Genomic DNA, 26,702 nt, shown 5'->3' with positions numbered 1-26,702 from the left:
GTGTCCATGCAGGCCCATCTCACTCAAGGAAATGACACATTCACTGGAGTTAAATGGAGGGAAAGACTCAGAGCCATGTATCCACAAACAATCTCAAAGGAAGGAATCACTTTGAATCTACTCCCCCCCCCATTATTCTGTTCCTAGATCTTTCAAGGAAAGTATTACAATGTAATACAATACAATGTAATTACAATTACAAAGTATTACAAATATTACAACAAAAGAGTTGAGGGAATTGAAAAAATGCAGAGCTTCTGAGTTCCAAGTCTAAGTAGAAATCCTCTCAGCTGCCGCCAGTGTGGAACCTGGTGGACTAAACATTAGAACGGTCTCTCATATCAAAAACAAAAAACTTTCTGAAAGAAAGGAACACATTCTCCCAGCGGCATCTGAGAGCACAAGGACTGAGGTATTGGATGTTCATAATGTTCACAGAAGAAAAGGTGGGGTTCTCTGCCTGATTTGGTCCATTACAGTAAGCATGGAAGTAAGTGAAAGGGAATCAGGGTTTCTATCACCTGTGTGAAAAAACCACCAGATTAATAGGGACCAGCCTTCTTGACTTTGCAGTTATCTCCCTATGTGATAGGAGCCGTTCTCTAGGAGTCATTTCCCCATCAATAAAATGAGGAGGGAAAGACTAGATGGTATCCAGGTTCCTTTAGATTTAACATTATACAAAGAACTCTTCTAGATTCAACACTTGGTATACTAAGGTCCCTCCCACTCCCAGCATTCAGCATTGTTATTTAAAGACCTACGTTAAAATCCCAGCTGTAATTTTCCATTTGAATGACCCAGAACCATAAGTCATTAAACTTCTTTGAGCCTCAAGTTTCCTAGAATAAAGATGTTGGAAGCAAAGCCTTCAGCAAACCTTAAAGTGCTACAGAAATGGAAGTCATCTCCCCAACAGTTAAGTGGTCAAAGAATATAAAGAATTCTCAAAAGAAGTGAAAATGATGGGGCAGCTAGGTGGCGCAGTGAATAGAGCACCGGCCCTGAAGTCAGGAGGACCTGAGCTCAAATCTGGCCTCAGACCCTTAACACTTACTAGCAGTATAACCTTGGGCAAGTCACTTAACCCCAATTGCCCTGCTTCCCCCTCCAGAAAAAAAAAAAAAGCAAAGAAGTGAAAATGATTAGCAACTATGTGAAAGAATGTTTCAGTTCACAAATAAGAGAAATGCAAATCTAAACACCTAGAATTCACCTCATAACCAACACATTGGCAAAAACAACAAAGAGTAAGAAAAGTCAGTATTGGAGGCATGCTAGAAATAATGGCATGCTAATACACTGTTGGTGGAGTTGTGAACTGGTGCACCCAATCTGGAAAGCAATTTACAAGAGAGTGGCTTTGAAAAGGAGGATTGAAAACATGAGCGCACACATGCGCGCGCACACACGTGCACACACACACACACACGAAAAGGGAGTTTAATTTATGCCCTTTGACCAAAAGATTGCATTGCTAGGCATATACCCAAGGAAGTCAATGACAAAAAAAAATTATAGTGGCACTTTTTTTTTTACAGTAACAAAGAACTAGAAACAAAGTATATACCCATTTACTGTAGAAAAGATATATTATGGTGCATGAATATAATGGAATACTACTGTACTGTAAGAAATGGTGAATATGGTGATACAGAGAAGCATGGAAAGATTTACATGAACTGATGCAGAGTGAGTGAAACAAGTAGAATCAAGAAGACAATACACATAATAACAGTGAAAATGGAAAGAACAACAAAACAATTGAAACTGAATACACAGCATTATACTCCCTCAGCTTCTTTGCAGAAAAGGTCATGGGTGAGGAACACTATATAATGTAAGACTTTTCTGTGACATGTTGATTAGTTTTGCTGAATTTTTTCCCCTCCCTCTCACCACTCTTATTTTAAAGGACAACTTTCTAGGAGAGGTAAAGGGCCAGAAATATAGGTAATAATAAGTAAAATAGATAAAACGTAGTCTTTAAAATGGAGTTATTTTTTAGTATTCACAAATTTCTTTTAGAGTTACAATTCTAACATTCCACAAGGGCTCAAGTAGCAAGATTCTCACCCTAAAGCTGCTATATTTAACCACAACCTCTGGAAGACACATTCAGTGACAGTATAGTCCCTACATAAAAGTTCAGTGTATTTGTTCTCTTCCCCAAGAAGTGGTGAGAGAATTGGCTTTCCCTATTCTGTAAGAGACCCTTTACTGGAGGACACACAAGCACCACTGTCTGCAATTGGACTCTAAATTGGATCAGAATGCTCAGAGTAGAAGCAATGGACCTGGGTGATGAGGGTAGGATCTAGGCTTTGCTGAGATTAGACTAACAAGAAAGTTTTCTACCTGGGCTTCCCATCTATCTGTTCTTTTGTTAAGAGAGAGCTCAGAAGGGGGGATGAGGAGGAGGGAATAAGGAACCTAAGCTTTAAGCATCATGACTTAAGAGCAAATGAGGCACCTGAAACAAGGGGGGCATAGAGTTGCTGTCATCTGCTTTGATCAGACAACTGTGTCTCCTTCTGCATGTATGCCACAAAGCCACATTCCAGAAGGGACATAGAAAGGATGAAATGCATCCAGAGGAAGGCAAGCAGCACAGGGAGGGGACCAGAAGACCAAGGACTGAAGGAACAGGGAAGGTTACCCTGAAGAATTTAGGGGAGCTTCTCACTTCCTCCAATTATCTAAAGGACTATCATGGGGGAAGCAGGAGTAAAGTTGTTCAATGCAGCTCAAGGAGACAAACAGGAAGGGGGGAGGGGAATATAGTAAAATAGATTTCGGCTCCATAAAAGGAAAAGTTTTTTAGTATGAGGGGTCTAATGATGCAAGGGGCTTCCTCTGGTGGCCAAACAGAGCCCATCTTGAAGTGATTTGGGAAATGGACATATTCCAAAGCCAATGAGACAGGTTGGGTTGTGAGATTTGTCAGTCTGGGAGCTTTTCTGACCCAGCTGATAGGAACAAAGAGTGCTTGCTCCCTGCAGAACAACTTATTTTCCAGATACTCTCAGCTGAAGCACACTCTCCTTTGAAAAATATCAAAAATTCATCCAGATGACAGATTCCGTCCCCACGTGCAGTCATCTTCCTTCCCTTCTCTTTCAAAATATTCAGACTCGATTAGTTTTCAGGCTAGTCCTCCAAACAAGCCTGGTTAAGAATCCATTCAATTTCCTTCTCACTTTCTCCAATGCCAGATGACACACCCAATGTATTCCATCTAAAACCCCCTTAGACGGAGGAGTCAGTGGGGCTCCCTCCCTCAACCAAGTGCCAGGTCTCCCTGACCATTTTGGGTCCCTTGGGCTCTCTAATTAGTAAGGAAGATTCCCAGACCCTGAGACATGTCTGTAGTGCCCCAGAAACAGAAAAACTAGTTAAATTTTCCTACAATCCCAGGAATGCAAGCCTCCTGGCCTTGTATCATAACCCTATTCAGCAGGGAGGAGTTCAGTCTAAGGTGCTTAGATCCCATTCCAAAAAGTAATGTACGAGCAGAAAGAGCTTAAGTAAGTCTTGGAGTCAGGAGACCTGGGTTCTGCAAGGAGGCTCAAGAGACTGGCTGTGGACCACCTTGGGCAAAGCCAGTGTCCTCTCTGAGATTTAGTTTCTCATCTGACAAATAACAACATTGTTTGTAATATGTTGATTCTAGGCAAGAGTCTAAGGAGGTCCAAGGCCAGACAGCGTGACATAGTCCCAAATGGCTACTGACCCTGTGAAACAATAGGTAGACTCCTTAAACTTCTTGAGTCTCAGCTTCCTCATCTGTAAAACAGGAATGAAGTAGACTAGATTATATCTAAAGTCTGTCTCAACTTTGAATTCTGTGGTCTTTTAAAAGGTTGGTGAAATGCTAACATACTTCATTTAATTCAAACATTTAAATATTTAATATACACAAGGTATAGTTCTAGACCCTAAAGATAGATTAAAATAGAACACTCCTTGCCCTCAAGGAAATTACACATTCTACTGGGACAACACAGGTATGAGAAAAAGCAAATGCAAAGTCATGTGAGGAGGAACAACCTGGGGGAGGAGGCCCAGTGAAGTGTTAGAGCAGAGTCTAGGAGGAAGACAAGGATCATGAAATGAGGGGCAGGCCGGGAATCGGGAAGGTACAGAGAAGAGAGCTAGAACACTGATCTCAGAACTGCTACTAGTCCAAATGGGCCTGAATATAGAATGGGTGAAAAGGACTAATAACAAAGTCTGGAAAGACAGGCCAGAATTAGATCAGACAGGGTTTTTATAGGTGAGAATGAGTAGTTTTCACTTTAATCCTGTAGGTCACTAGGAGTCACTGAGGGTTTATGAGCAGCTAAGTAACATGGTGGGGACTATTAAGATGATCTGGGCAGCTGTGTGAAAGACAGACTGAAGAAGAGAGAAAATAGAAGCAGGAAGAAGAATTAAAAAAAACATCTCATGACTTATGGCACTTCCTGAAAACTCACAATGGTGCACCGTGCACCTCCTACCACCCAGTCTTCGTGCTTCACAATTCACCTTGAAAAATACCTGTAGAGGTGGCTAGGTAGCACAGTGAGTAGAGCACTGGCCCTGAGTTCAAATCTGAACTCAGACACTTAACACTTACTAGTCATGTGACCTTGGGCAAGTCACTTAACCCCAACTGCCCTCCAAAAGCAAAAAAAAAAAAAAAAAGATTTTGGGTCAGCTAGGTGGTGCAGTGAATAGAGCACTGGCCCTGGAGTCAGGAAGACCTGAATTCAAATCTGGCCTCAGACACTTCACTCACACACACACACTCACACAATCTAGCCGTGTGACCTTGGGCAAGTTACTTGACCCCAAATGCCCTACCTCCCCCCCCCCCAAATACCTGTAAAATGGTCATAAAGCATCATTACACACGTGCTCTCATCTGATTTTACCAAATGTCGACTAAAAAGGGCAGGGCAGGAAATCTGTGTGTTATGTGTGCCTGCATGTGCATGCACACTGAAAGCTGCAAGACACACTCAACTCAGATTCTGCAGACGTGAAGCACCCTCTGTGGTTCTCAACAACAATTTCCTCTACTTCCCCTCACTATTTCTCCGCTCCTCCTGTACTTTACATTATTCAATAAACACTTATTAAGTGTCTACTACATACTAGGCACTATGCTAAGTGCTAAGGATACAAAGTGAGGCAAGTTCCTACCCTCAAGGAGTTTACCATCTAAAAAGGGGGGAGGGGAAGGGACACAAAACATACAAAGCAATCTATAGACACACACACCATAAACAGGAGATAATTAACAGAGGAAGGCACTGGAATGAAGAGGGCCTGGGGCAGGCTTCCGGCAGAAAGATTTTAGTTGAACTTAAAGGAAGCCAGGAAGGTCAGTAGTTGGAGCAGAGGAAAGAGAGCATTTCAGACCTGGGGATCAGCCAGAGAAAATGGTCAGAGCTGAGAGATGGAGGATCTTGTTCATGGAAGAGCCAGGAGGCCAATGTCTCTGGATAGAAGAACATGTGCCAAGGAGTGAAGTGTAGGAAGACTAAAAAGGTAGGCATGGATGAGGTTATAAAGGGTTTTGAATATCAAACGGAATATGTTGTGTCTATTCCTAAAGCTAACAGGGAACCACTGGAGTTTACTGTGTAGGGGGATGACATGGTTGGACCTATCCTTTAGGAAAATCACTTTAGTGACTGAATAGAGAATGGGAGACACTGGCACAGGACCACCCAGCATGGCATGCATGAAAGCACCTGTGCTTTATGAGCAAAGCAGAATCGCAGAAGCACAAAAGAAATGTGAGCTATACAAATCTAGAGAATGAACTATTAGTGCCTGACCTGTGGTACAGACTTCCAAGCTCATATTAGACTCACTGGCCACAGTTCAACACACTGTACCTTGACCCCAACATTATGATGCCATTGGTGCTCTTTGAGTACATAGGATGAGGGACTAAGATGATGTTGCCCTCTACAGTAATGGTGAAGGTGGGATTAGAGGGGAAGGCTTAAGGGGAAAGATAACAAGTTCAGTTTTGGACAAGTTGAATTTAAGATGTCTATAGATCATCCAGTTCAAGACATATGAAAGAGAGTTAGAGATGTAAGACTGTAATCAGCAGAGACTGAAGCAGGATGGGCAGATTTGAGGGTACAACACAGAGAGGGTAATTAAATCTATGGAAGCTGATGAGATCACCAGATGAAGTGAAAGAGGGAAGAAAAAGCAGCCCAGGACACAACCCTGAGGGACACCTACAGTTAAAGGGATGATCTGGAGGAGGATGCAACAAAGGAGACAGAGGAGAAGTCAGAAAGGGGGGAGAACCAGGAGACAGTGGTGTCCTAAAAAGCTGAAGACAAGAGAGTATTATGGAGAAGGTGATCAACAATGTTAAAAGCTGCAAAGAGGTCAAGGAGAATAAGGATCGGGATCACTTTCTCCCTTTGTCCTCTCCCCAATAGGCACGCTGGTGAGACCTCATTGAAGATACACCTCCTTGGTTCAAATACAGGCTTGTCTACTAAAATTAGACGTCTTTGAAAGCCCTTCCTATTCCTACCCATTCTTCACATCATTTGTTCTTTGCTGTCAGTGATGTTCCTAACCAAGTCCCTGACCTACTCAACAAACTCCAGCGCCGCCTCATTACCTCTCGGATGAAACAGAATCACTTCGATTTGGCTTCTATTTTTTATTTTTTTCTCTATTTGACTTTTGAAGTCCTTCACAAAATGGCTCCAACTTCTTCAAAATCTCCTTTACATTTCCTACATTAGCACCAAACTGGGAGTTCTCTCTCTGTTCCTTACTCAGACATCTCCCATGCCATGGCTTGTGGCTGGAATACATTCTATCCTGACCTCTACTCCACAGAATCCCTCACTTTCTTTAAGCAACAACAATTCATACACCAGTTTCTATACAAAGTCTTTTCTGATCCTCTCCCCCTAGGGAAGGGCCCTCGGGTCCTTCCAAACTACCATGTGTTTATTTTGTAAATAATGAGCACATTAACGTATCTGGTCCAAAAGGATGCCCACTGCCAGAGAACAGGAATCATCTGGTTATTTCTTTGGTTTTGTATCTCTAGTGCCTGGCCCGGTTCCTGTTATGGATGCAGAAGCCACACCGTTTTGATGTAAACCAATACAGAGAATAATAAGTAGTGCCTACTTGGTAACTGTAATTTTGGCTTCCCTGTATTCCACATATTGATATGGCTGGCATGGGGTTGGGAAAAAATGTATCTAAGTAACTGGATGTTTAGATGTCACTGAACACAATTCACAAGGAGCAAGCCTGATTTTAGTCAGTCAACAAGCATTTATTATTACTAAGTCCCAGGTTCTGTGCTACGCTATGGATATACAAAGAAAGGTTAAAAAAAAGTCCCCTATTCTCATGAAGCTCACATTCTAGTGGAGGTGATTACATGCAAAAAAAAGGGCATTCAAATGTATGTGGTATAAATGAAAGACAAGCAAGAAAGGGGCCTGGAGGGAGGGAAGGGATCTGGAAAGGCTCCAGTAGAAGGCGGGAGGCAGAGGTGAGGAAGAGGAGCATCCCAGGTCTGAGGAACAACTAGCGAAAAGTCAGAGACCCAGAAGACTGAGCATCGTGTACAAGGAGAAGCGAGAAGGCCAGTGATGTGGAAAGGCAGGCTGCGAAGGGCTTTAAAAGCCAGAGGGTTACCTATTTGATTCTGAAGGTAACAGGGAGCACATGGAGTTTGGCATTTTAGTGAAATACAAGCCCAATAATGATCAATGGAATGTGGCAGACAAGGAAGCTGATGTCTCCTGAGTCCACACTGAGAGAATAAGAGTTCACTGTCCCTCGTCCAAGCTGGTTTGAATTGTGTTCCATGTTGGGCAGACAGGCTACTTAAGAAGGACAAACTGGCATGTGCCCAAAGGAAGTGAAATGAGATGGGTAAAGGCCTACAAAAACAAACCTGAAAAAAAAAAATGACCGGAAGAACTAAAGTCGTTTAGGCTGAAGAGAAAAAGATAGAAAATTAGATTAATTCTGTTTGGCCCCAAAGGGATTTAGAGATATCAGTGGCTAGACGCTAGAACGTATAGAGAGGTGGTAAATTTCAGTTCAGTACCTGGAAAAACTTGCTAACAGGGCGCTGTACAGAACTGCAAAGGTACGTCTCAGGAAAGTGATTCATGAAGGCCTAAGTGCTACAAGTGTCCTGAGGTTGGATGACCATACTAGGGTCAAGGAATCTTGTTCAGGATCGATCTAGATTAGATATCCTGGAGATACTTTCCAGCTCTGAGATTCAAGGATTAAGAATTACATATCTACAGAGATAAAATGGGCCTCAGTGGTGACTTTGTCTTAACACATACCTGAAAAAAGAATTCCTTCTATAACATACTTGCCAAGAAGTCATCTAGTCTCTACTCAGACTTTCTTTTTCAATTTCAATTTTATTCTAAAGTAATACCAAATAAAATGAGCATTTCCAGGAGAGGACTGTACAGGAAACTCCCTCCTTCCCTCACACCCTCTAACCACAATGTTAAGCTCCTACTAAGTGCCAGGTAGTATGCTAAATGCAGGAAATACAAAGAAGACAGTCCTTGCTTGCAATCTAATGGGAAGACAACATGAAAAACAACCATGGACAAACAAGCTATACAGAGGATAAATGGGAAATTATCAGCAGAGGAAAAGCAGTAGAATTAAGAGAGATCTAGAAAGGTTTCCTGTAGAAGATGGGATTTTAGCTGGGACCTGAGGTGGAGAGAGGGAGGATAGGGAGATTATTCCATGTGTGAGAGACAAAAAGTAAAAATATGCAATCAGTGGATGGAATGTTGTGTGAAGGGAGCCAGGAGCTCTAGGTGGCTAGCTGGGAGAGCCTTGGAGATGGCCTTAAGGAGCTTAACCCTAAAAGGCTGGAGAAAGGTGGGACAAAAATTGCTGAGGATAAATGGATCAAGGGTTTTTTGAGGCTAAAGAAGACATGAGGCATGAACATGTATGTAGGCAGGAGGAAGCAGCCAGTAGGCAGGGAGAGACAGCAGATAAGTGAGGGAGAGGAAACAATCTGTTGGAGAAGATGAGATGGAATGGGCTAACTTATTTACCTGTAAAGGGGAATCACCTCTTCCTGTAAGACAGGGATGAAGGCAATGTGATGTGATATGAAGAGGGAGTTCTCAGAAAATGGTCTAAAATATTTCAGTGAAATGTGGGGTAATAGTCTGAGCTGAAAGGGAAAGGGGAAAGGGGAAGGGGAACCATAGCAGGAAGTCTGAGTAAGGTCTGGAAGAGTCACTATGTTGAATGGGACTATGCATTAATTAGGAAGGTGAAAAAGGACTGCTTTAGTATAGTGAGACCCAGGCGAAGGTAAGTAACAAATCTGTAATGGACTTAGCATGGTTTCGTGATTTTCCCTACCAGAAGCATGTGCACAGGGGCAATGGAAGAGAGTTAGGGAATCACCGAAGATACTTGGAAGGGTTAAGACTAGTGATATAAGGGACCAAGGGACTTGAGAAGACAGCGTAGAGCTGAAATTGTTTGCTAAGGGCTCAAGATGGGGAAGGGAAGAAAGCATAGCTAGTCCAGGAGTAATGACCCAGAGTGAGGAAGAATGACAACAGACTGCTCAGATCCAGGAATTTCAGAGATCATGAACAAAGAAGCAGTGCATGCATGGGTGATGGCAAGATCAAGGGCAGGACCATCTTTGTGTGTGGCTGTCCTGCTTATCTGATTCTTTCTGATATTCTCTCACTCTCTTTTTTTTTGGAGTGGGGTGGGTGGAATGGGGAGGATGAGGAGTTCTATCCCTAGCCACCCTCTCCTCACAACAGACAAAAAGGAAAAGACTCTTGTGACAACATTACATAGTCAGACTAACTCCCACACATTGGTGATAACCAAAAATATTTGAAAGCTTCTAATTAGGAGGAAGCCATAACTTTGTGAGGCAGCCCATTCCACCTCCACACCTCTAATCGGGTAGACTTTTCTAGTCTCCTCTGACCCACACTGCTCCTACTTCAACCCTCTGGGACCAAGGAGAACAAGTCCAATCGCTCTGCTAGGTTATAATCCTTCATGTAGTTGAAGAGAGCTGCTTCCACGTTGTTTCTCCAAGGTAAATATGCTCAGCTCATTTGACTGACTCTCAAAGGGCATGATGAACTCAAGGACCTCAGTCCTCCAAGTATCTTCTTCTGAAACTCTCCATCTTATCAATATCTTTCCTAAAATGTGGCACCCACACAACACTACATTCCAGATGTGACTTGATCAGGGCAGAATAGTCACCTCCTTATTTCTGGAACCATGTTTTCGATGCATAATCTCTTATGCATCTTATCATGATTAGTTTCTTGGCTGCCACACTTAGCTCTTCTCCCCCGATTTAACTCTGAAAAAGCCCAAATTCCCTTTTGTTCATCCTTAGGTATCCTTCCCAGTCTCGACTCATTCTGAGCTTTAGCACTCTTGACAGTGTTTTAAAAGAAACATGCTATGCTTCTGTATTAATACTTCATTACTGGCCTGGCTTCTACCTTCTGTACGTATTTTTTTTATTTTCTTAAATCCAGATTGTTTAGTGAGTTCTTTTGAGCATTCACTTGTTTCTTTAGGAACCTCCTACTTCTGTTCCTCACAGGAATGTTCTCCTCTTTGTAACTGCAGAATTTCATTCTTGAATGCTTCCCTTCCACTGAAGCTTCAGGCCTGGATGTGCCTTATAACCCACTACCTTTCCTCCACAACTCCCCTTCCAAATATTCCTATTTCTATCAAGGTACCACTATCATTCTAGCTTCCCAGGCTGGCAACTTCATCATTGTCCTGGACTCCTCACTTATTGCCAGTCTGGTTTCTCCTACACATCTTACATCCAACCTTTTCTGTCTATTCACATAGCTACTGTCCTAGTTCAGACCCTTACCAACTCCCACCTAGGTTACTGTAACTGGCCTCCCTGTTTCAAGGCTCTATGCTCCATTCTGCACACTGCTGCCAAAATATTTTCCTTAAACACAAACCTTACCATGTGACCGTTCTACTCAACCAACTCCAGTAGCTCCCTCCAATCTCTAAAATCAAATAAAACAGTCCTGTTTAGTATTTAACGTCATAAACAACCTGGTTCTAACATCTCTTTCCAACATCACTAGACATTACTTCCTCTCCCACACTGTTGTGATCTACCAAACTGGCCTTTTTTCTCACACCCAACACTCCATCTCCCATCTCCATGCCTTTGAATGGGTCATCTAACATGCTTGGAATGCAATCTTTCCTTACCTGTGCTTCATATAATTCCTTTCTTTCTTTTTTTAAAAATTGACTTATTTTTAGTTTTCAACATTCACTTCCATAAGTTTTAAGTTTTCTCCCCCTCCCTCCCTAAGACGGCATGCAATCTGATATGGGTTCTTCACATACATTCCTATTAAACACATTTTCACATTAGTCATGTTGCATAGAATTATAACAAATGGGAGACGCCATGAGAAAGAAAACAAAGCAAAACAAAAATAAAACAAAGACAACAGTATGCTTCTCTCTTTATTCTGACTCCATAGTTCTTTCTCTGGATGTGGATGGCATTTTCCATCATGAGTCCTTTTGAAATGTTTTATTAGGTTCCTTGCATTGCTGAGAAGGGCTAAATCTAACTTGCCTTTCTTTCAATATGTAGCTCAAGGACCATCTTATGAATGAAGCCTTTCCTGATGCTCCCAATTGCTAGTGCTCCCCCCTACACTTCCTTGTACTACTATGTATATTTGATACTTCACTATATATATGGCACGTATATACTTTTTATCTTGACCATTAGTAAGCTCCTTGCAAGTAGGGATTGCTTTATTCTTTATGCTAGGTCCCCTAGCACAATGCCTGGCATGAAGTAGGTCCTTGATATTTGTTGACTAATGAACTGATTCGTTGGTTAACTTCCCCTAATGCTTTTTAGTTCTCAAGATCTTTCTTCTATACCCTCTCGCAGAATCTAGAGTGTATGTCAGACTATGCCCACCTTCCCTCTCCAACTTGATCACAAATTCTAACAGGGAGGGCTCACGTGCCACTAAGGCTCCCATTCTATGTGCTCTACCAATCAGTTTCTTTCCTTTTGATGAGAATTTCCTTTTGTTACCTGAGATTATCGTTAAAGACAGTCAAGAAATTATCAGCTGCTCTGCTTTTAGCGGAGAGCATTCAGGCAGATTTTCAGACGACTGAAATCTTGTGCTAGTATATCATGCCTCTGTGTCAGACACAACTCAAGTCTTCAAACTTCTAACTAGGTGGTCTGTAGTATAGTCCGATAGCATAATTGCTGTCATTTTCTACCAGAAAGCACCTCACTTCTGGTTCCTGGATTCCAGCTCACCAATGTATCTTCTTAAGAGGCAAGGCTACTTGACCCCACTTTTACCTATCCTGTTTCTTCTGAAGGTATAGCCTTCCAGAGTCATGTTCCAGTCATAGGTCTTTTAGCCCATTAAGTCTCAGTGATACCTTGGAGGTCAAATTTGTCTCCTTGTGTTCACATGATTATTAAAAAAAAAATGGGTGACTTCTTCCCCCTCCCCCCCAAGCTGACCACTGTCCTTTGCTATTACTCACAGAAGCGACTTTCAAAGGTTCAAAGTGAATGACAACAGCTTGTGTTTCTGTATCACCTTACACTTTACAAGCATCTGTTACACAACAGCTCTGAGTAGTTTTTGTTGGCAAGTCACATCCCCAGTTTCCTCATCTGTAAAACGGGACTAACATTGTTCTCACCTCCAAGAGCAGTTGCAAAGAAAACACCTTTCTGTGATCCTTTGTTGCTGAAGACCTTCCCCCCCCAAAGACTTCACAGAGCATCTTGTTTTGTAACTCTTTACTGTCATATTATGTAGTAGAGTTATGTGAGTTTGTATCTTATCCCCTTACTAGAATTAATCTCCATCGGAAGACAAGCCAGGTCTTATTGAAGCTGTAGCACAGAGACTGCACTCTGCACCATGCACTTATGTTTTATTACATTTGTAAACAAGATCAGCTAATACAGAACTGGGAGCTATATGCCAGACTGTGAGCTCCTTGAGAAGAGAAACTGTCTTCTGTCTTTCTTGGTATCTATCTCCAGCACTTAGTAATAGCAGTAAACATTAATAAATGTTTACCAGCTATCAATGTCATTATGTTAATGATATTCCTATTTTTTTTTCCTTTTTGGAGGGCAATTAGGGTTAAGTAACTTGCCCAAGGTTACACGGTGTGTGTGTGTGTGTGTGTGTGTGTGTGTGTGTGTGTGTGTGTGTGTGTGTGTGTGTGTGTGTGTGTGTGTTAAGTGTCTAAGGCTGGAACCGAACTCGGGTCCTCCTGATTCCGGGGCCGGCGCTTTTACTCACTGCACCACCTAGCTGCCCCGATATTCCTATTTTTACAACACTAAGGGGTTTACAAAGGGTCTTTCTCAAATCAAATCTGGCAGGTAGTACAAGCATTATTTATCCTCATTTTATAGTTGATGAAATGGAGGCTCAGAGGAGAAATGACCTGCCCAAAATCACATAACTGGGAAGTAGCACTTTGAATCCTAGTCACCTGATTCCAAGTCTGGTTCTCTTTCCATTATACCATGTTGCCTTTCTGATCATGAAGAGAACAGTCAAGTTGATACAATGGCCCCTCTTCACAGCCTGTCAAGACAGTAGATCCAGACATACCAAAAGCACAGGAATCATGGCAAGTTTAAAAGACATCTGACTCTTGGATTACTCTAAGTAAATGAAAGGAGTCAAGAGGCCTACAGTTTTAAGAACTTGACATTTAGGCTCATGTCCTTAGTGATACTGGTGGTCTCCAGAACCCTCTTCAGACATAATGGTTGTTAGGATTTCCAGTAAGAGAAAACGCACACATCTTGACCAATAATCTGACTACCAATAGGCCAATGAACTCATAGGACATTATCCCTTGATGATAAGGGAAGATAGTTCATAGACAGAGACAAACAGGCAGAATACAAGTTATGGGCAATACTCTAGACCAAAGCCTTAGGCAGCTTTGCCAAAGTGGCAAGGGTAGCAGCACACACAGGAAGTACTGTTAAGGAAATATACTTTCTTCTGGACATGCCAGACTTCTACCTCTAGACTTTCAGGGGCTCAAATTCATATATCTAACCAGGACTCTAAACTGAGATCAAGATCACTGTTGAGAACTGCCTCCAAAGCCTGCAAGAAACACACTTACAGATACAAAACACTATATAAGTTAATCTCACTATGTGGAGCAGAAACAGCTCTAGGAAAAGCTGGAAATAAATTTTAATTCAATCTTTTTCTGATCATATAGGTACTCTGTCAATGCACCTCACAACTCAACCATTCAAAATTAAATGTTTTATTTTATTTGGTTTTTTTTTTTTGCTTTTTGAAGGGGGGAAGGCAGGGCAATTAGGGTTAAGTGACTTGCCCAAAATCACACAGCTAGTTTTGTGTTAAGTGTCTTGAGGCCAGCTTTGAACTCAGGACCTCCTGACTCCAGGACCGGTGCTCTATTCACTGCACCACCTAGCCACCCCCAAATTTTTTTTTCCTTTTTCAAATGCTTTATTAACTTCTGATTTACATCATTCATTTCCGCCAGATTTTGAGTTACAAATTTTCTCACCGTTTTCCCCCTACCCATCACCCCAAAATTGCAGTCCCACAGGATATCCCCTCCTCCAATCTGTTCTCTCCCATATCTTCTCCCATACCCCCTTTGACTTTTCCAGTAGGGCATGGTGGATCTCTATGCCCCAGTGCCTGTATAACTTATTTCCCAATTACATGTAAAATAGTATTAATAATAGTGTATATATATATATATATTTTTTTTTTAATATTTGATTTTAAAACTTTGAATTCCAGATTCATTCCCTTCCTCCCTTGTCACCCACCCTTACTGGGAAGATAAGCAGTTCAGTATAGGTTGTACATGTGTAGCTAATGCAAAACATTAACACAGTAGATATATTGTAAAAGACTGACTATATTTCCCTCCCTCCTATCCCACCTCCCATTTGTTCTATTCTCTACTTTTGATCCCGTCCCTTTTCAAAAGTGGGTGCTCCCAACTTCCCTCCCCCCCGCAGCCTGCCCTCCCTTCCATCATCCCCCCTCTCATCCTCTTCTCCCCTACTCTCTTGTAGGATGAGATACCCTATTTAGTGTGTATGTCATTCCCTCCCCAGCCAAATTCAATGAGAATAAGGTTGACCCATTCCCTTTTGCCTTCCTATTCTTCCCCTCCATTGTAGTCATTTTCCCTTGCCTCTTCCATGAGATAGTTTACCCCATTCTCTCTCTCCCCATCTCCTCTCATTATATTCCTCTCTCACCTCTTAATTTCACCTTTTAAGCATCATCCCTTCCTATTAAATTAATAGACACATACACATATGTATTCATACACCCATATACCCTCCAATATATATATTTCTATTCCCTTCAACTATTTTCATACTGAGAAAAGTTTCATCAGTTACAATTATAGTTCATCTTTGATGAGTTCCTTATGATTTCTTTTCCCTGTTTAGCTTCTAATGCTTCTCTTGCTTCTTGTATCTGAATGTCAAATTTTCTATTCAACTCTGGTTTTTTCAGCAAGAATGCTTCAAAGTCCTCTATTCTACTGAATGACCATATTTTCCCCTAAAACATGATACTCAGTTTTGCTGGGTAGATGATTCTTTTTATTAATCCAAGCTCCTTTGACCTCTGGAATATCATATTGTGTAGAAGTTGCCAGATCCTGAGTTATCCTGATTGTGTTTCTACAATATTCAAATTGTTTCTTCCTGGTTGCTTGTAATATTTCCTCTTTGATCTGGGAACTCTGGAACCTGGCTATAATATTCCTAGGAGTTTTCTTTTTGGGATCTTTTTCAAGAGGTGATTGGTGGGTTCTTTCAACCTCTATTTTGCCCTCTGGTTCTAAAACATCAGGGCAGTTTTCCTTGACAATTTCTTGGAGGATGATTTCTAGGTTCTTTCTTTGATCATGGCTTTTAGGTAGTCCAATAAATTTTTAAATTCTCTCTCCTGGATCTATTTTCCAGGTCAGTGGTTTTTCAATGAGATATTTCACATTGCCTTCTATTCTTTCATTTGTTTGGATCTGTTTAACATCATCTTGATTTCTCTTAAAGTCACTAGCTTCCCTTTGCTCCAATCTAAATCCAAGGGAACAATTCTCCTCATTGAGCTTTTGAGATTCTTTTTCCATCTGGCAAATTCGGCTTTTTAAGGCATTCTTCTCATTGCCTTTTTGAGCCTCTTTTGCCATTTGAGTCAGTCTGTTTTTTAAGATGTTATTTTCCTCAGTCAGGCTGTTGACTCTCATTTCATAATTGTCTTGCATCGTTCTCATTTCTCTTCCCAATTTTTCCTCCACTTCTCTTATCTGCTTCTTAAGGCCCTCTATGGCCTGTAAGCAGCTCGTATTTTTCTTGGAAGCTTTTGGTGCAGGAGTTCTGACTTCACTGTCTTCCTCCTGTTCCATGCTTTGATTCTTTTTGTCCCCAAAATAAGAGTCTAATATTAGATTGCTTTGCTCGGTTTGCTTCCTTTGCCTGGTCATTTTGCCACTCAATTACTTGACTTTTGGGCTTTCTGCCACAGTAGGTCTCTGACACCAGACAGGGAAGCTTCGTACTAAACACTGGGGTTTTCTCAGCTGCCGGAGGTATTAGTTGGGTATCCTCTCTGAAGTCTTCACATGCTCTGGCAAGCTGGTCGCACACCCCAGGACCTCCACCCTAGACCACAATCCAGATCCAAGCAGGTTAAAGCAAGAGCGATTACCCTTGGACTGGTCGCTTGGTTCCCCCACACTCTGCAGGCCAGGAGCTGCAGCCCTCAGCAGCTTCTCGCCCCAGGGGCAAAAGCAACACACTCCCAACTACTGGGTCCCAAAGTCCACACTGCATTGACCTCTCACTTTGTTCTTAGCATCTATGTGTTGATAATTCTGGACCGTCACAGCTGCTGGTGATCTGGAGTCCCTCCAGCTGGTGGTTGGTCAGGCCCACCCTGGGGCTAAAACCTTTGGTGTGGGGCTGGGCTCAGCTCCCAGAGCACTGTGTTGGCCAATTCCTGCACGCCTGCCGGGCTGTCCTCAGCGGGAGGTTAGCTTCTCTGTGTCATTTTGTGGGTTCTGTAGCTCCAAAGTTTGTTTAGAGTCCCCTTCTACAGGAATTGGAGATGGTGGGAGCCAGAGCTGCCATCTTAATTCCCCTGCCCCAAAATTAAATGTTTGAAATGCACCAGGCAAGATTAGTCAGGATTTTTAAAGGCACCCTGTTATGAATTTTTCTGTAAAATGAAGAATCACTCCTTACTTCCTCTTTCGAATAATTTCTACCCCAAGATTCTAAAAAGTTAAAAGTCTTACTGAATATTTTAAAATGTTAAGATGCTTCCTAAGTTCAAATCCAGCTTCAGACACTTGACACAATTACTAGCTGTGTGACTTTGAGCAAGTCACTTAACTCCAATTGCCCTCCAAAAAGCAAAAAAAGAGATGCTTCCTATTCAACTCTCTCTAAGGGACTTGGTCCTTCCTCAGAAACTCTGAGGGAGTAATACCTTCATTTTGGTTGGTCACCAGTATCACTATGGGCAATAGTCTGCACTTGTCCAGCCTGTTAAATGGTCATCTCAAAGGCAGAATACATCTGCCTCTATTCTGACCTCATTCTTCACAATGATTTGAGATCACTGTCACATAGGATAAATTAATGCACTCATTAGAGCAGCAACTGTAAAAGTTGAATCCTTCTGACCTGGGTTGTTTGCAAAGGCACTGTCCAATGTTTTGGACTTTTCACATGCAATGTAGGAGTCAGTGAACTGGCCCCAGCAACTTGTGCTCCCCCTGTTGGAGGTGCTGCTCCTGCTAACACAGCTGTTCCTGCCTAGGAAAAGAAAAAGGAAACAAAAGAGAAGAATGCAAGGAGCCAGGTGATGACATGAACTTGTGGTCTTTTTGACTAAATAGCTTTCGTAACATCTGAATAAAAAGCTGAACTAAAAAAAATTATATTAGAGAGCCGAGAATTTGCAACTAAAGCCTTTTATTTTGAGCATTTGTGATGGAAATTACTCCCAAGACACTAATACATTGTTGGTGGAGTTGAGAACTGATCGAACCATTTTGGAGAGCAATTTAGAACTGTGTCCAAAGGGTATACCACCAGCAATACTACGATCAGGTCTGTGTCCCAAAGAGATTTTTTAAAAAGGAAAGGACCTATTTGTACAAAAATACTTTTAACAAGCTCTTTTTGTAGTGGTAAAAAGTTGCAAATTGAGGGGATGCCCATCAAGTGGAGAATGGTTGAACAAACTGTGGCTTATGATTTGTAATGGAATATTGCTATACTCTAAGAAATGATGAGCAGGCAGAATTTAGAAAAACCTGGAAAGACTTATATGAACTGATGCTAAGTGAAGTTAGCAAAACCAGAAAACATTGTACACAGTAAGAGTAATACTGTACGATGATCAGCTGTAAAGGATTTAGCACTTATTAGCAAAATAGTGACTTAAGATAATTCCAAAGGACTCATGATGAAAAATGTTAACCACCTCCAGAGAAAAAAACTGATGGCATTTGAATGCAGACTGAAGCATACATTTTTCCACTTTCTATAATTTTTTTCATGCATTTTTTACTTTTGGTTTGTGTCTTCTTTCACGATATGACTAATATGGCAATATGTTTTGCATGACTGAACAATTATAAGCTATATCAAACTACTTACTGTCTCAGGGAGGGAGGAGATAAGGAAAGGAGAGAAAATTTGGAACTCAAAAAATTTTTTAAATGAATGTGAAAAATTATCTTTACATATAACTTGGAGAAAAATAAACTATGATTAAAAAAAAATTACTCCCAAGGATTATGTATTTCCCTGCCTTCTTAAACAGAGTATACTGAACATCATTTTTCTTTTTATAAAATAACTCAGCATCATTGTAAACTTCCACTACTCTAAGCTGCCATTCCTTGTGTACAACATCAAGAATGCATATACTAGAGAGAGGCGGCATTTGTTTGCCCGAGGAGTGTTTGCAGAAAGCCCAAGTTGCCTTGCTAGCCATACAATGGTAAAAGAATCATACAAAGACCCCTCATGTACTGGATAACATCTCTTTGGATTATTTAAGAAAAGGCAAGATCAGAAATTATACCCAAATGGAGAACAACGTAGATGGATATTATGATCTACACTACAGGGAGATGCATTTTTGGCAATGATAGCACAGATATACTTAATTCCTTAAAGCACTGCTTCTTTTGAAAGGTGTGAAACTGTGTACCCTTTCACTACATTACCCTGTTCACAGGCCCTGAGTGCTCAGTTTTGATGTGTGCTTTTTATAGTTTTTCTAACTTTCTGCTCAGTCATCAGTTGATGCTGTTAAGACCCAGACCCATATAGTCTTTCCCCTCCTCATCCTTTTACTTTGGAAAGAATGCAGGGATCATAATAGCTGTCCCTAAGTATTTCAAGGACAAACATATGGAAAAAGGACTATCTATACTTTTCTGTTCAACCCCAAAGGGCAGAACTGGGAGCAATGGCAAGTTGCAAAGAGAGAAATTTAGTGTCAGTACAAACTTCCTAACCATCAGAGCTGCCCCAAGTGGAGTGAATCACTTGAGAGGTGGTGGGTTTCCCTTCCTTGGAGATCTCCAATAAATAATAAATGAGTGTTGATTTACTGATTAAAGCAGAAGTTAGAGGACCACATGTCAGTATGTTATAATGAGGATTCCTTTAGTGTACTGGCTGCACTAGATAGTTGCTAAAGTACCCTCCAATCAACTGTGAGCTAGGCAAAAAGGTTGTAAAAATTAAGAAAATTACGAAAAAGAGAATCGCTTTTCTGAGTGTATGGGGATAAGTTATCCACTGAGGAATATACATGGATTCTGGTTGCTTTCTTCCTAGCTCTTGTCTCTGTTACAGAGAAACTTGCAAAGCTGTACAAAGAAGTGTTCCTAAAGCAAGCTCTATTGGTTGGGAAATCTAGCTGAGCCAAGACTCTGGTTAACTGAAGAGCTGCCATATATACAAATCATGGGTCACCAAACTTAATGAATGAGATAATAAAAAGCATTCCAAATGAAAACTACACTGACTATAATTAAATCCTTCTTCAGGATGGCATTTCAAAATCTTGCAATCACTATTTGGAACATCAGTTACCAACATGCTGGAGATACACAGAACTGTCAACTAATAAAAGTTCAGGCTGCTATTATTAATATTTATATATTGTTTAACTACTTACTACCTGTATGACCTTTAGCAAGTCACTTCACCTATGGGCCTCAGTCTCCTCATCAGTAAAATGAAGGAATTGACTGGGTGGCTTTTGAATCTCTTTTTATATGTGTGATCCTATGAATGTCAGATAACTGAAAGTTTACAATTTTATACTCGTTTAATTCTATTTGTTTAACTTTACTGTTTACAGAGAAATGGGAGAGAAAATGTGGGAAGGGAGAAAAACACAGGACGAGGGAGCAGGAAAAAAAGAGAGAGGAGGAGGGAGAACATGGAGGCTGTCCTGGTATAGCATGCTGACTCCTTCACCTACAGCTAAATGCAGAAATTGGACTAACAGACTGCACTGAGTCTAAGAACCAAAGGAAGCAGAGCTAATACCAGTTACATCTGTCCTTTGTCCTGTTTGGGGCCGGTTAAGAAGGAATCATTTGAATATTCTTTCTGGGGAAAGAGGGAACTCAAGTAAAGATCTGCATATATTCTATGACCTCAGATTGTTTCACGGCTGCTGCCTCCTTTAAAAATAGCCTCAGCATTTGTTAAGTGATCAGATCTCTGGCTGCTTCCTGGGAGCTGGCCACCCTCTTCCCCAACTATTTGTCCAAAGGAACAAGTTGGAATAGGAGAACAGGGAGCAAGAAAGGGAAAGAGTTTCCTTCTTTTGTTCTTCTGTTTAAAAGTAATGGCATCTATTGTACTGGTAATGACACCTTTTATCACTGATGAACAAAGAGAACTAGGCCAAAGTCCTATCTAAGCTGAAGGTCCCCAACATATTTGTCAAATGTGGTTAATTTTCACTTCTCTAAAGCCCTATGATCATTTTTTTTCTGGGGGTGGGAGGGAGTGGGCAATAATACTTTACAAGTGGAACAAGAAGTATATGAGCTTTGTGCTCCTCTCCAAAGAAGGCTTTGTCAATGAACACACTTGATGCCATATGTCAAATCTCCTGATCTAGGCATGCATAACAGTATAAAAACATGCTCACCTAGTCGGAGCTCCCCGAAATTGCCACATCCGATCTTCTTCCCAACCCGGAAATTGGGGCCCACCATTAAGACTCCCGAGTTGGTCCCCGTATTCCGACAGCCATGGGTGCTCCTTCCCCCCCCTGTCTTGGCCATTCTTTTGCCTTCCTCCGTCTCCCCTTTCCCTCCTCTCTTGTCAAAATCCATAAGTTTGTGATACCCTGGCCTCTCCACGGTTACGCTGCTGCCATACAAAACCTCAATCCACCGAAACTCAAGGACAAAGCGTGGTTCTTCTGCAATCAATACACCATTGCGGCCCAAGGCAGAGGCAGTGGGTGGGGTGAAGGGGAAAACGTCACCCGCAAGCTCCCAGCTACTGAAATGTTAGTGGTTTCCAAAGTCCTAGTGTGGCTCTCATCTTTGTTGCCTGTAGGTCGCTCTTTGGTGGAGAAGGCATTCTGTGGGAAGGTTCCTTCCAGCTTAGATCCTTTGGCTCCCAGCTGATCAAAAGAAAACAAAAAACCAGAAGAAATCAGTCAGGGAACTTAGATTCATAGTTCTATTAATAATAATGATGTTAGCAGTAACAACTCACATTTTTATAGCACATTAAGCTTTATAAAGTGCTTTCTTTTCAATAACTAGATGATAAATCATACAAGTAATAACAGATGTAAGGAAGCAGAAAAAGCTCTAGATTTGGAATACTGGGTTCAAATTCTAGCTCAGCTACTTACTACCTGGATCACAGCTTTGGCAGGTCCCTTAAATCTCTCTGAGCATTAGCAACTCTTAATACTAAGTCCAGTGCACTTTCCAAAACATGTTTCCCCTTTATGTCTGCAAATTCAAACCAGTACAAAGCAAGAAATAATATTTTTTCCTCCAAGAAAATACTAGACAAACCAATAAAATCAAAATCACTTCATAAAATCAATACATCTGACATATATTTAATGAAATAAAGGATAAAATGTGATTCCTGCCCTACAGGAGCTAACTATAAGGAGATGATACACTGTTAGTTAATACAAGACAACACCATGAGACAAGTTACAAAGTAGGGTTAATTGTTAAGAATCATATACCTAACAAATTTTAGGCTAGAAAAAGAGATGACCACTACTCTATGCCAGGAACACTTCCTAGAAGGAGTATGAATTTAGCCTAGCTTTGAGGATAGGAGGGATTAGGGGAGGGGCAGAGACCAGAGGACAGGGGTGGGGAACCTGTTGTCTAGAGGCCACATGTGGCCTTCTGGGTCCTGGGGTGTGGTCTTGTGACTGAGTTCAAGTTTTACAGAACAAATAAATCCTTTTATGAAGGGCTGAGATGCTAGGGCCTAGCATCTCCCCAGCCCTCCTGGATGCCTCTACTGCTGGATCCCACCACTTCAGTTTCCCCCAACTGTAAGACAGCTGGCAATACACTCACCTGCTGAGTTTTAGCTACCAAATGTCATGTGCAAATAGGAAAGTAAAAAAGGGACAGGAAATATATGATGTAAAGCAAAGACTGGGGTCAGGAGACCTCAGTTCTAACCCCAGATCTGATACAATTATAAGGTCACTTTAAACAAAACCCTCTTGGAGATATACTTTTTCCATATCACTAAAATGGGAGAGTTGAATTCTATCTCTCAGGCCACTTTGGGTACTCCAAGACTCTACTTTTGTCTACATTAAAAACATTCTATCTGTACAGATGAAGTCCCAAACAAGGGAGCTGACCTGGTCTCCTGACTCTTTTTCTGACCCTCTTACACTTCTAGGGAAGAGCAAAGAAGGCAGAGAATACAGAGGGAAGAAAGCCAGCCCTTTGCTCAGGCAAGGAATCAGCTTAGAGTAGCAGGACACTGCTAATAATAGCCCCACCCGAATACTAGTGCCTAACACATCCTTTACTGGGAAAACACCACAGGATGATCAGTGGATGCTTAGGATAGCAACAGGTCAGAGCAGGGGAAATCCAAATGGCTGCTTCTAGCAACTCTGACCCAAAACTAACCAAGGAAGGCCAGAAGGCCTGAAAGCTAAGTAGCTCTGGTCCTGGGCTTCCTCAGAGGCAGGTGTACAAATACCTCCATTGTTCTTAGGGAGGAAGTGATCTCAAGGGAGTCATAACTATGGGTTCTACAGCAGTCTGCTAGAGGAAGTCAAGAGGAGGCACGGTGCCAAATGTACACACAACCGTTTGAGGGCAGGGCTGGGCCATGCGGAAGAAGCCAAGGGGCTCAAGATCAGTAGGAGTTAGGGGTTTGGGTTGAGCAGAGCTTTGGGTACAAAATGCCTCCTTTCAAAAGTGCCGGGACAGTTAGTGGAGACTGGGAAAGTAGCTGCTCTAAGGCAGTAAAAGAGGAAAAACTCCACTTTTCAGTTTTGTTTTCAAAAAGGTGGTAGCTAACATCAATAAAAGCTGACAACAACAAAGTTGGCTCTCCACTCAGCAGCATTAGTTTACAGAAAGGAAGTATATTCAAAGGTGCTCTGGCCTTAGCCTAGACAGTTCACTACCTGCATATATTAAGCACACAGTTTCTTTTCTTTTGGGGGTGGGGGAAGGAATCTATTACTCTCACAGAATCTTGTGCTTTTTTTGAAGCCTAAGGTTAATTCTAAAATATCTAGTCTAATATTTTCATTTTATAGAAGAGAAAAATGAGGCCTAGAAGGTTTGTACCAAGGTTACACAGAGACTTAATGCAAGAGCCACGAATTGAATCCAGGGCTCCTGATTCACTGCCAACATCTTCCTACCTGAATAGGAACTTGTTCTTTACCTACTTGTCTGATGTGTGGCTACACATCATGAAATTTTTTAAAAGAAAATATTTGCATTGGGGAAGCAGGGAACAACAGGGAATAGAGAAATGGAGGCCACAGATATTTCATAAAACAATAAGAGAGTTGGAGAAGGGAGAAAAAAGGAAGCAAGAGGACAAATCTGTGGATGCTTGTTAAATTTGTCTGATACACCTTCAAATTCACTGTCATCTCAAGGCTGGGAGAGAACTGGCTCTACCCAAAGCCCTAGATGTAGATCTAAGTAGATATAGCAATGGCAATGATTTTTTGTACCGAAGAAAAACTTCTTTGAGCAGGTATTTTTCCGCCTGTTTTCCTTTCTGCTCCCATTTTCTTTTGGCTGAGATTTCAGATGGATTGCTGGGAAGTGAATTAAATTTAATTCACCAAATACTTACTAAATGTTTACTATGTGCAAGGTCTTTGTCCCCAAGGAACTTACAATCTAATAGGGAAGACAGATACACACAAAAGTAACTAGAACATGAGGGAGAGTGAGATAAGCAAAAATGAGAGGTCCAGGCAAAGTGCATGAGAAATCTGAGGAGCGAGAGATCACTTTCCCAGAAGAGGTGGGGAAATTCAATTCAACCATCATTCACCTAACACTGGTATGAAGTACCAAACGCTACCCCCAGAGAATCAAAGAGGGCTTCCTGAGAGAGGTGGCACTTGAAGTTAGATGAAAGGGAGAGTAGGGACCTCTGAAGATAAATATAAAAAAGAAATATAGTCCAGGCATAGGGTATTCAATAAGAAACATGAGCACCTCATGTATTCGAGTTTTGACAAAAACAAATATTGATAAAAAAAAAACAAAGGACTAGAATAAAAACTAAAAGTAACAATTTGGCTGCAAATGAATCCATAAAAGGGATTAATTGTATGAAATAAAGTTGGAGTCAGTTTATAGGTCTTGAGTGCTAAGATCACGAACTTATACTATATTCAGTAAGCAACAGGGTGCTTAGGTTTTTAACAGGACAATGTTATTAGAATGGTGTAAGATGATGATGATGATGATGATGATGATGACTCAGGCACAAAAGTAGAAGATGGGTGGAAAACGCAGAGAACCAAGAAGAGGCCTGTCAGGAGGTGATTCAATAATGAATTTGATTCAACATTTGCTGAGTGCTTACTACGAAACAGTGCTGGGCACACAAGGATGAGTAAGCTCATGGTCTAACGGAGAGGGGAGTACAAATAAGGAGGCAGAATGCAATAAAGATGAATGAGAGGAAGATCCAAAGACATAGGTGACATAAGGGATCAAAGTGCTGTACTGGGAATTAGGAAGGCCAGAGTTAAAATCTTGCCTCAGATGCTAGCCATGTGACTTTGAGCAAGTCAATTAGCCTCTGTCTGCCTGTTTCCTCATATGTAAAATGAGAATAATAACATCTACATGGAAAGATTGTTTTGAGGATCAGGAGAAATAAAATATATAAAACTGTAAAGTGCAAGGTGCTGTATAAACATTAAGTTGTTATTATTGTCGTCATTATTATTATTCTTACCATTAAAATACTTTTGGAAAGAGATGGGAGGGGCAGCTAGGTGGCACAGTGGATATAGCACCAATCCTAGAGTCAGAAAGACCTGAATTCAAATCCAGTCTCAGACACTTGACACATAATAGCTGTGTGACCCTGGGTAAGTCACTTAACCCTAATTACCTCACCAAAAAAAAAGGGAAAGATCAGTTTCAGAAAGGGAAAGAAGGAGAAAGTACTTCTCTTCAAGAAGGAGAAAGTACTTGAGCTGGGTCTTAAAGGGGTAAAAAAAAAGGTGTGCAGGGGGAGGTAGAATAAAATGAAATTGGAAAAGTCTAAAAAAATGAATGTGAGAATATCAAAGAAATGTGCAAAAATTTGCATGTAACTGATAAGGAAAAAAGAAAAAATATATACAATGACCACAACAAGGTAAATGTAAAAAAAAGAATAACCACAAAGAAGTATGAGTAATGGAAAAATCAAAGGTTGTATAAGAGAGATTATAAAACATACATCTTCCTTCCATGCATCTGTAGCAGATGTTTTTACTTAATTGTTTTTCTTTGTCAAAAAAAGAGAAGGTTCAATATGAGAGTATGTGGGTGGGAAATAACTGACATGTGAAGAAAACGTATCAATAAAATAAAAATTTTTTTTTTGCTTTTTGGATGGGGGAGGGCAGGGCAGTTGGGGTTAAGTGACTTGCCCAAGGTCACACAGCTAGTTTTTGTGTTAAGTGTCTGAGGCTGAATTTGAACTCAGGTCCTCCTGACTCCATGGCCAGTGCTCTACTCACTGTGCCACCTAGCTGCCCCATTAAAATATTTTTTTTTAAAAAAGGTATTTGGAGTTTAGTTGTAAAGGGCCAGTTATGCCAGAAGTTGTTTATATTTTATACTACAGGTTTTGACGATGGGCGATCTGACTTGTTGTAAGGGTTATGGGATTTAAAGATCTTCCATGCCCCATTGGACGTGCTGACGTAGCAGGAAGTGGCGGAGCAAGAGAAAGCGAAAGCCAGAAAAAGCGAAAGCCAAGCTAGCTGTTCCTGCGGTGGCTGGCGGTGGTGGTGGCGACGGCGGCGGCA

At 41.3% G+C, this 26,702-nt stretch overlaps 1 protein-coding gene across 1 annotated transcript in view; it reads right to left on the bottom strand.

The window, feature by feature from the left end:
- CSNK1G2 (casein kinase 1 gamma 2) overlaps positions 1-26,702 on the bottom strand; it is a 103,597-nt gene that overhangs the window by 32,000 nt on the left and 44,895 nt on the right. Inside the window, exon 2 of the mRNA XM_069072812.1 lies at positions 21,330-21,812. Coding sequence (XP_068928913.1) covers positions 21,330-21,516 — 187 coding nt within the window. The 5' untranslated portion in view covers positions 21,517-21,812. The remainder of the gene's footprint in view (positions 1-21,329; positions 21,813-26,702) is intronic.

This window comes from Petaurus breviceps, unplaced genomic scaffold (assembly GCF_028583685.1).
Source record: "Petaurus breviceps papuanus isolate PSGF00001 unplaced genomic scaffold, PetGlider_PUasm1.0 108, whole genome shotgun sequence".
NCBI lineage: Eukaryota > Metazoa > Chordata > Mammalia > Diprotodontia > Petauridae > Petaurus > Petaurus breviceps.
Note: the sequence above shows the minus strand (reverse complement) of the source record. Positions and strands in the feature narration are given on the sequence as shown.